Source organism: Fulmarus glacialis, unplaced genomic scaffold (genome assembly GCF_000690835.1).
Source record: "Fulmarus glacialis isolate BGI_N327 unplaced genomic scaffold, ASM69083v1 scaffold27880, whole genome shotgun sequence".
Classification (NCBI taxonomy): domain Eukaryota; kingdom Metazoa; phylum Chordata; class Aves; order Procellariiformes; family Procellariidae; genus Fulmarus; species Fulmarus glacialis.
In genome coordinates, this window is record NW_009190024.1 from 19,085 (window position 1) to 29,661 (window position 10,577).

The 10,577-nt window shown below is 47.8% G+C and overlaps 1 protein-coding gene across 1 annotated transcript in view; it reads left to right on the top strand.

Moving 5' to 3' along the window:
- The window catches only part of CCDC108 (coiled-coil domain containing 108), a 32,834-nt gene that overhangs the window by 18,760 nt on the left and 3,497 nt on the right, over nucleotides 1-10,577 (top strand). The window contains 8 exon segments of the mRNA XM_009584233.1: nucleotides 3,720-3,761; nucleotides 3,888-3,998; nucleotides 4,787-4,978; nucleotides 5,738-5,896; nucleotides 7,221-7,364; nucleotides 7,830-7,946; nucleotides 8,559-8,696; nucleotides 9,180-9,245. Coding sequence (XP_009582528.1) covers nucleotides 3,720-3,761; nucleotides 3,888-3,998; nucleotides 4,787-4,978; nucleotides 5,738-5,896; nucleotides 7,221-7,364; nucleotides 7,830-7,946; nucleotides 8,559-8,696; nucleotides 9,180-9,245 — 969 coding nt within the window.

Below are 10,577 nucleotides of genomic sequence, written 5' to 3' on the forward strand. Positions count from 1 at the left end.
AGATTCTGGTAAGATAGCGGGTATCTCTTGGTTCTGTTTGCAGAACAGCAGCAGGTAGGAACTGAATTACAAGGTGTTTTCCCCAGAAGCTGCATGGCGTGCAGGGGGCTGTGGCCTTCCCCTGGAGTCTGCACTGGTCAGGCAGTAACGCAGGGCCAAGCATAAAACCAACAACCTGACAAACTCATGGTTCCAGCACAGTGTGATGTGGCAGTGCACTGGCTAAATGGCCCTTGGATGTAGCATCTGCTGGTTTCCCCAGCAAGGGAAATTTTTTATTGTTATTATTAACCTTTTTATTTTATTGGTGGTGTTAGTGCAGAATTGCTTCCTCCTCCAAGCCAACTCCAAGTCCAAAACGGCCCTCCTGGGTTTTACAGTCTCTGCATGCTTTCCACACTCAAGTATATCTCATGGACAGGATTTCTGTGCTTGCTTCCCTGCATTTCATCTGCCTCACTGTGAGTTGTTCCACGCAGTGATCCTGGAGTTCAGCTCTGCAGCTCATCCGACTTCCCTCATATGCAGCTTTCCTGAATCTCTCCATCTCATCAGCTCTCTGTGCTCTTCAAAACCCCCTGGAATGTGCTTTTCTCCAAAAGTACCACCTGCAATGGCTGCAGTTTGGGGACATGTGCTGGCACAGGGTTGGCAGAGCATCCTCCAGCTCCGGAGGTATGGAGGCAGGTGCTTCCCCAGGCCCAGAAGGTACTCCCTGCATCCCTGGTTGGCTGTTCCTGCTGCAGCCCTGATGCCTTTGTCCACCCACTTATTTCTTCTGCCAATGGTGGAGGAGCTTCCTACTCATTCTTCCTGCTGTGCTGCTTGCTAAAGCATCCCAGAGCTGATCTGCAGTGTTTTTTCCCTGAGCATTTCCTCAGGCTTGGAACTAATTTCTCTCTCTCTCTCTCTCTCCCTCTCTTTCTAACTGTCAGTTAGAGTCAAAGTCACCTTGTGCTCTGCCGGGCACAGCTCATGCCCGGCTGAGCCTTCCTGTCTGTCTCTGAAGTTTCCTATGAGACCATTGTGTTCACACATCTCTTTTATTTTTCTTTTCTTTCAGGACTGTTGTCAGCTGAAAATCCAACCCTTTGACCAAGCTGTTCAAACAGTGGCTTAACTGTGCCTTCCCTCAAAGCCCTTGGACAGGCTCCCTGTGCTCTGCCTGCCTGGCACAATCCTGAGAGTGGATATGAGCATTTCACCAGCTGGCCAGTGAGGGAATAGGCTTTGGAGCACCAGCAGCCTATAGGGCACACATCTTCTCTTGCCACATAGCCAGTGGCTTTGGTGGCTATCAGAGGCCACCACCCTACCTCATGCTGTCACTGCAAAAGGGGCTGAAAAAGCATGGGAGGCCCTGGGGATGGTAAAAGACCCCTGGGTGCATTGGAGCTCTGGCAACAGGCCAGTCCAGAGACCTGGAGCAGTGCAGGTGGTTACAACTTGCAGGGATGCACAGTGCCAGTACTGAACTGCTAATATCAGAAAGTAGAAATGGAAGAGACTCCTCTTTCTGCACAGAGGGCAACTGAGGGCCTGAACACAGTGTGCCTTCATTCCTTTCAGTCATGGCATGAAGAGCGCAGAGCTGTGAGCCCCTGTGGCAGAGACTGCTCTAAGCGTGCTCACATGCCAGAGTTGAACAGATCCTCACCTGGGAATCCGGTGAAATGTGCAGAACATATGCTAACCTTAAGGAAAGCAAATGCCATAATGTCACTTTGGAAATTTGAGATAGCAACAATAAGCAGAGGTGGAGACTGGCTATTGCCTGGTTATTCTGTCAAATTCCAAATTGCCTGGTTTCGGAGTGGTGATGTTAGCCAGTTGCAAGCCAATGCATGATTTTTTGGGGGGTCCAAACTCACCTCTGTCATGGCTCTATCCATGTGGACAGATTTTGACCTCGCAATCCTCTGCTTCCCCAACAGAGTCTGTCTGCTTCATCTTCAGAAGGAGCTTGCTCTCCATTACTCCTTCCCCACTCAGTGGCCACCTTTCAGTCCTGAGATGACTGGATTTATAGGTGCTCTGAAGGACCCAAACTATATTTCCCATTGGCAATTTCTTCTGACTGCAGGGTGAAACTTCTGTAGACTTGTGTGTTACCCACTCCCTTGTGCAGGAGGGAAACTGGGCCTCCCGCTGCCTAATGCTCTCACAGATTGTCCTTTGCCTCATCGCCATAGCCTGCCTGTAAGAGCGCAGCTGTGACCTTGTTCTCAGAGCTCTGGGGTAGTTTGGCTAGGCGGAAGCTGCAGCCCTCAGCAGTTTTAGTAGGAAAAGCCCAGCTGGCTGCAGGTGTTGCAGGATGAAGTAGGCTGGTTCCCAGAATTCGCTGGAGAGAAGGGCTGGATCCCAGGGAGAATCCCTGAGCACACAGGATCCATAAACTGGAAGTGTTTGCACTTTGCTTCATAGCTGCTAATTAGATACTGTGAGATGTTGTCACCTGCAGCACGTGTTCTCCAGACAGCCCTCCTCCCTGATGAATCTGGTGTCTCTGTCCCCTCATGCTCTAAGTCATCACTGTGGGACACAGTCTGTGCACTCTGGAAGGAGAACTGATTGCAGCCGGTCTTCACTTTTCTCCATTTGTCTCCCTTTAACTGATAGTCCTCTAATTGTCACATCCTGTGTCTATGGAAACTGATGACAGTTTTTGCTCGGCAGTTGTGGTCTGGTGAAATCCAAGTTGGCTTTTTGACTCAAGTAATATAAATGGGTGTTTCACTCCCAAAGCTCAGGAAGGTTCCTGTCCCTTTTTCCCTTGCAGTTTGAAAGTGTCAGCTCTTGTCCTCCTCCTGTTTTGCATTGCACCTGGCTTGCTGAGGCCCTCAGAAGGCTGAATGCTCATGTAGTGCTTTGAAAAGATCCCGTGTGGGACTTTGTTAGCATTGTATTTCTAGTCTTCTCTCCCTCTTTCCTTTGCTTATGGAGCTGAACTGGAATGGGTTGTTTTGGAGGAATCGGCATTCTCTGCTCTTGTTTAAGCAGCTGATACAGTATCTCCTGCAGGTGTCTGTCCAAGGCATCCACCTGCCATTGCAAACATCCTCTCCATCTCCTGCATAAGCACTTGAAAAATATCCATGCTTTAGGCTTAGCTAATTGTGAATTGCAGCAACTTAGCTCCCTTTGGCCCATGCAGAGACATTACTAGCTCTGTGACTGCTTTACAACCTCTGTCTCTAGGTAGACAGCTCAGGGATGCTTTGGGGTGATCCTGCAGGAAGTCATGCATCGTGAATCATACTAGCTTGATTGCAGTTTTCTCAAAATGCAGAATCCTGTGTCTCTCTCTTCCATGAAATAGCTCTATAAATCTCTCTACTTTGCTTGAAGTGCCTGGTGGCTGCTTTGCTAACAGGATACTGTTGATCATTACTTGATGACTTAAAATTCGGCTGGGATCTTCTTGCAGCTTTTGCAGTTAGACACATTCTTGGAGCAGGATGTCCTCCAGAGTGAGGACATCCAGATGGTCCTTTCCAAGAGGAGACCATTACTTACCTAAAATCCTGTCTTTCCAAAGGATTTGGCTGTCACAGCTGCACACTCTTCTATGTACAGTCCAGACACTCATTCATGGAGAATTACTACCATATACTTGCAAAGAGAAGCACTGAGGCTGGTGCCTGGCATAGCGGGGAGAAAAGTACCTTCTCTCTGAAACAAGATGCAAACCTTTCAGAGAAGAGCCAACAGTTGAGTAGGCTCTCCATCTCCTTGCTTTTTTCTTAGGACACACTGTCCTGGTATTACCAACTTAAATCTGTAACTGTGTTGCCCTCAGCTTGCAAAGTCTTTCGGCGTCCTTGTGTAGTTGTTAGTGATGGGGCCAAGGCCCTGTGAGAAAGTGACTGCTTTTTTTTCCACTGTAGCTGAACTTCAGCGGCGTGACGGTGGAACAGGACCAGCGGTACATTCATTTTGCATCCACTAAGCACCTCTTCACACCCATTGCCATCGGGACCTCCCACCCCCCCACACAGGTGAGCATCCTGGGGCCAAACCCAGCAGCAGCAGAGGGAAGGAGCTAGTGTTACTGTGTCCCAAGGACACGCAGTGTCTGAGGCATTTCCCAGGAAACAGAATGGCCTCCACAGGAAAGCATCACAGCAGAACTCTGAGACTAGTACTAGGCAGAGCCTGGAAATGGCTGCTGGGATGGCAGCAGGGAAAGTACCTCTCACCATCTCCAGTTTGACAAGATTTGGCATTCACTCTAGCCAGAATGCTTATGAGGTGTGTTGGGCTGTTCCGCTATTCTCTTGCATTGGATCCAAGTGAAGACTTGTCTAGCTGCTCCAGGCACTCTGGAAATAAATCCTAATTAGTTTTTTAGTAAATTAATTAAACTTCCTTAAACACTTATTCAGCAAAAAAAGCGGCTTTGATTCTGTTCTGCCTAATTTACTTGGGAAATGAACAAATCTGAATTGAATTAAGATCGCTTTAATATGAGTGGGTTTGCATTTCAAATAATCTGCTTTGCAGTGATCCCTTTGGCTAATTTGTATTAATTTTCTCCTAGACTGAATTTGCAGGGCACCACTTGGAGAGGCACTGTAGTTACCAATGTACATATGCGGTGATAAACCTTCAGCACAGTCTCCTATCAGAGCCTCAGTGATAAATCCTGACACTATGAGGTCTCCTCATTCTTAGGAGACAAGCTGCCTCATTAATTATTAATGCTTATCAGAGTCCTCTGGGGAAGTGTTAACTAGAGTAACTTGTGCATGGTATAATAAGCACTGTTCTCTCTGACTCACTTCAGATTTATGAACTCTACAATGGCGGCTCCATGCCTGTGATGTTTGAGGTTCAGCTGGACAACATTGTGAGGATCCAGAAGGAGAATTTTCAGCATCCTGTGTTTGTCTGCCTAACTCCTAGAGGAGAAATCCCTCCTGGCACATCAGGCCACATTGAGTGGATCTTCTCGCCACTGGAAGCCAAAATGTACCTGGTAAGACCCTCCTCGTGACTGCCAGAAACAGGGTTTTTTTCTGTTGTTATGTGCCTAGAATTCTTTAGATGTCTTGATGTCTTGTCGATGGTTGGTCCGTGTCATGCTACAGCTGAATTAAGCTCCATTCTTCCAAGAAGCGAAGAGTCTTGAGAGCAAATGAGTGGCTGGTCTGGTCAGGAAATCGAGCAGATAAATTCTAATAAATTTCTTCTTCCCAAAGAACACATTTCTTCCACAACCAGAGTCATCCCAATATGTATTTCTCAAAGACCAAACAATCATCAATCTGATCAGATTTTTGATTCATTGTTAGCCTCCAGTAACTCCCATCAAAGAGACTGAAGACAGTGTCTTTTATCATTGCAGTGTACACTGCTGCAGCCCTCTGGAAACAGCCTTCCCAAAGACCTCTGTCCTAGGCTGCAGCAGGCAGGCAGGGCCACAGCTGGAGCACTACTTATTCCCCAATCTGTGGTAGATGCATGGAAAAATAAATAAATTTAATTTTAAAACTCCAACTTTTGCTCCAAGAGGGATTCCCTGCCTGTCTGATACAGTAACTGGCTAATTGACTCCTTAATCAACTTTCCTGGGTTAGCAGGGAAGGTCAGGGCCTGAAAGAGCAAGAGAGACTGGATTTTTCCTCACCCATGCATGTTGTGTATTTAGACTAGTCCATTAGCAAGTATACTAGCTTCTTGCACATCTCTCCCAAATATGACTCTGGACTTAATACTTTTATCTTGTCCAAGGCAGGTTGATGTTCCCATCCACATCCTGGGGGGTGAATCAGCTCTGATCACCTTCCAGGGAGTAGGCTATGATCCGAATACCATAGGAGACACCGCCACATCCAGTGAAGTTTTCTCTCCTTCAGTCTTTCCAGGTTCTACCAAGCTAACTGTGCCTGGGCAGGTAAGTCCAGGCATGCTGATATGAATGGTTAGTCCAGAAATGTGTGAGAGAGACTGAAATATGGAAGCGGCCCCATCTAGCAGTAGCCTATGTTGCCGGGGAGTTCATTGCCATGAGATAGAGCAAGATATTTCCCTTCCAGCAGGTCATCTAGAGCCTAACTCATAAAAGCAGTTGTTCTGAAAGGTGCCTTCCTTCTGGCTTGCTGCTTCCAACTGCCATCAGAAACAAAAAGATTTTAGGGTTTGTTCATTTGCTGAATTTTCTATTAAAAGTTACCCTCCATCACAGCTACTTTTCTTATTTGCAGCCGAAACACCTTTTCTTTGGTAATTCATTCACAAAAATACTCCTGACATACCCTGTCAGGGCTTAGCTGCCTCCATTTCACAGCCAAACTCAGGTGATGCATAACCTGAATGCAGACTGCAGGATGGTCACTAATTCAGGCACATCCCAAGGAATGTACTTGTTTGACCTGTCGCTGGCTCAGCAGGACCTTGTTTGGCCTGGCTAGAGCTGGCCTGCCAGCCTGGACAATCTGTTGTTAAACTCAGCCACAGATCCCAGTGTAGTGAATCAGCATTAAGCAGCATCAGCAGAGGCATACTCCAGCAGGTAAAGGATTCATCCTGTGTGACAGTAGCATGCCTACCTTGGAGCCCAGCCACAGCTACTTATGCTCTTTGGCTTCCAGAAGGGCGATTGCATTCCTGGGTACAGCAAAGAGAAGATGATTAAAAACCTGCCTCAGGCTGCCAATGAAGATGCCATTCCACAAGGCTCTGTTGTCTGTAACCAAGAGTCATTAGCTTCTTTAATGATCAGAGTAGTTAATTAGAGATTGCACTGTGTCTGGAGAATGGGACAGACTAGTAGCATACTAGTAGCAAGGTACGGTGGGGAACAGTTTCCCAAAACTCGCATTCAGGTTGGTGAGGATTTTGCACAAGGACACACCTCACGTGTTTGCCAACTGAAGTAGGAAAAAGCCTGGATTGCAAGTGCTGCAGAGAGAATCTGGGTGCTACTGGTCCTCTGTGCTCCTGAGATCCTCTTCTGCCCCAGCACCAGCATTATGATCGATTCGTTGCTCACTCAATCCCATTGCAACAGGGCTGTCCTCTTGCTGTAAAGAGTCATTGTAACCAGAGCAAAAATGAGATGTAACACTGCCTCAAGTTGTTATGGTAAAGGTAACTGGCAAATATTATCTATGAATTGCTGGATAACTTAAAGATGACTGTGTGACTGCCCTTCCCCCATGACCACATCCCATCTTCCTTCCCTGCTCTTCCTCCTGGTTTCACCTTGCTTCCTGCAGGCAGCCACCTTGTCACACCAGAGGATTTGCCTTGGAAATATCCCAGACTGCACCAAAGCCAGTCGACTCGTCTTTCTCAACAATATCTCTGAGAGCAAGGCTGTTGTGTTTGCCTGGCGGATAAGCACCTGCAAAGACAGGAGGGTGAGTCCTTCTCTTTCCTCTACAGCCTTCTTGCCCATCTCTTTTGTGCCACGAAAGGATCTTACAACTCCATTTTCAACCAGACACTCAGAAATGATCCTAGGGAATTGGCTTTTGTACTAGCTGATGAAAGGAAAGGGCAGAGAAAAGTGAAGGCAAGGGTTAGGATGGGGGGGAAAGACAGGAATTCAGAAGGGGAATCTGAAGACTTCGGTGAGAATACATGAACCTCGAACTACAGGATGTGATAATGAACCTCGGGACCCTGTCTACCAGCAAAGTCCATGGTCATTCTTTGAATATATCAGCTGCATCTCTCTCATGCCACATACCTCTGAGAAGGGGAGGCGTGAGAATTCCCACAATCCTGTGTTTCCTGCGAAGAGAAGGCGTGTAGGAAGGTCCCAGGACAGTGAAACAGCTCCTCTGTGGCTTTGTGGTTTGTTTTTTTTTTTTTTCACCCAGGTGTTGCAGATTGCTCCAGAGTCAGGAGTTGTGCAGCCGGGAGAGAGCATCCCCTGCTTCATCACACTGCGACCTTCAGGGAGTGCTTCCTTCTGTAGCACAGATCTGGTGTGTGAGGTGAGACCCAAGAGGTACCTGTGTATAACCATCACCTGGGCATGTCACTGCAGTCCAAATGGCTGGCCCCAGCAGTCAGCTGCCTGCTGCTTCCAGCTGAAGGAATCCTTCCTTGCTTCGTAATGCTGGCCAGCACTTCTCATTCCTGAAGATAACTGAGCTTCATCTCTCCTGATGCTTTAAGCATCTCTCTGTCCGTGTGGCTCACTAGATGAGGTGTAATTGTGCAACATGTGGCTTTGTGAGTTGAACCCAGCTACTAGAAGTCACAGTTTGAATGGGAGTGGCTTTCAGTGGATGTCAGACACTTAAATAGCTGTAAAAAGCAAGTCTTGCTTCTTTAATATTAGTGGGGGCACAGACTTGCAGTAGTGTCCCTCTGGACACTTTCCAGGTGTCCTTTGGCAAAAGATTGTGTCTTCTCTGTATGTGTCTTGTAATAGCACTGTTCTCTCCCCTTCCTGCCACTGGAAGACATGGAAAGGGAGTGGGCTTCTGGCTGGGACCTCCTGGAAGGGAGGAATTGGTGACAGGCATGGACTTGAGCCAGACGCTGTGTTATTTGCAGCTTTCTTCTAGCTCTGCTCCCTCCAATCGTGGTTTGCTTCATAGGTATACATCCAGGAGTCCCTGGTTCAGTATGAAAGAAGCCTGCAGGAGTGGGAAAAGGAGAAGGACCGGCAGGCTGTGGAATTCACCATCACAGAGAAGGACCTTGGGACTAAGAAGAAGCCAAAGTCACCTGCCGGGGTAAGTGTTGCCAGAACTTTACACCAGCTTAGCTCAGTTCAGAAACAGCGGCCAGTGTCAACAAGAAATGTTCAAGAAAATCTAGGCAAGTTAATATGAAGACACGAGGCTCTGATCTACTCAAGATCTCATAGCTCATCTGTGGATAGTGGAAAATAAGATCTTGGTTTCTAGCCAAGAACCACCTTACAAACTCTGAAATTGCTAATGATCATCTGAAATTTGGAAGCGCATTAGAAGCCTTAGGAAAAACAAAGCCAGTGGCTCTGGAAACCAATGGTTGGATTTCTAACCATGAATAAACACTGGAGAGAAATGTGTAACTACCAGTAAGAATGTGGCCCAAAGGAAGAATGGGAGGATGAGATCATTGACTCTCTGCTGGAACAAAGTAAAACAAAATCCCTGAGTCCTGTTCTGCTCCATATCTTTCCTATGGCAATTTCTCTTCCTTCTTTTTTTTTTTTTTCTTTTTCTTTTCAGAGGTCATCAGATTGCGCTGAGACAAAAAATATTCCTGAATCCTCAGCTGTGATCAGGAAATACAAGGTAAGTCAGGCCTGTCTCACCCATAGTAGAATCAAACTGACGGCTTTAGAAAAGAGGCAGATGCTGGATATCACACCGTGGGAGCCTGGACAGAGAGCACAGCAGGATTTGTAGCTTCAAGGCTTTGGGAGACAGACTGTTTGGAGGAGCCAGAAGAATCAGACTGTCTGGCTGTGTCCTGTGGGCAGTAACTTTCCAGCTGAGGTGAACGGGAAGTGAAATTGGAACCAAATGTGCACCCATGACTGGAGAAAGGGGGAAAGGTTTCGAATAAGCAGAAAAGATGCACACGGGCAGGGCAGTCGGTACCTGGACTGGTTTCATGCTGGGACCACAATAGAATGTGTGCCACGACAGAAAGCGGCAGGACCCTGGCGTGATGTGGTGCAGACTTTGCCCTCACTGCTAAAAGAGCTGTGCTCTGTGCTCAGGAGAAGTTGCAGGCAGGAACTGCCTTGATTTAAGTGCGCGGAAAGCTTTAAAGCTCGATTTGCCTGGTTCATCTCTGTTTCCCCTCAAGTTCGTACAACTGTGTGCACTGCTGGAAAAGACGGCTTTTCCAGCAGTAGTGGCAAGGTGTGAGACAAGGTCCCAGTGAATGCTTTGCAGAACTGCCTGGGCCCAAAGGCAGAGCCACGCTGCGTCTACAGCCATCAGCAGGACGTGCTGTGGGAATGACAGGACCTGTGGAGAACCAGCTACCCCAAGATGTGGAAGGGTTAGGGGGAGCTGACGTGAGGCTGGGCCCGAGCAGATTAACTCAGCTAGGAGACACAGCTTGTTATCTCAGTACTGCCTCCATGCTAAGGCTGCAGCAGTGCTCCTGGGACCCTGCAGAGTGCCTCTGCATGCCCTGCACTGTCCTGTGTGAAGATATCAGCTCGGGGCAGCTCTGGCTTGGACTGTCTGCTCTGTGTGCTGTTAGGTGTGATCAGTGATGCCGGTCAAGTTATTCATTGGGATGAACATAAGGATGGTTGGGGAAAAGTAATAACAGTTTCATTTAGTCCTCTAGGGTTTTAGGTCCTAGTGATAATTTGGAGCCTGCAATCACCTGCTGTGTCTGTGTCAGGAGCAGCAAAGGCCTCTGGCCTCATTCACAGAGTCTGGGCAGCTATGTCTCAAAGGTCATTGAAGTCCTGTGATGCCTGAGGGCTTCTCCAGAGCTGGGTGGTGTCCTTCTGGCCCAGGCTTCTGGATGACTACTGCCCTAAGAAGCTTCCCCCAAGGTGACTGCTGGTAATGCAACCCCAAACTGGCCCATGTAGTGTGGCTGGAGTCAGTTCCTGGTTTCATTCCAGGCTCGGGGGACAATTTCCACACGCATTCCTG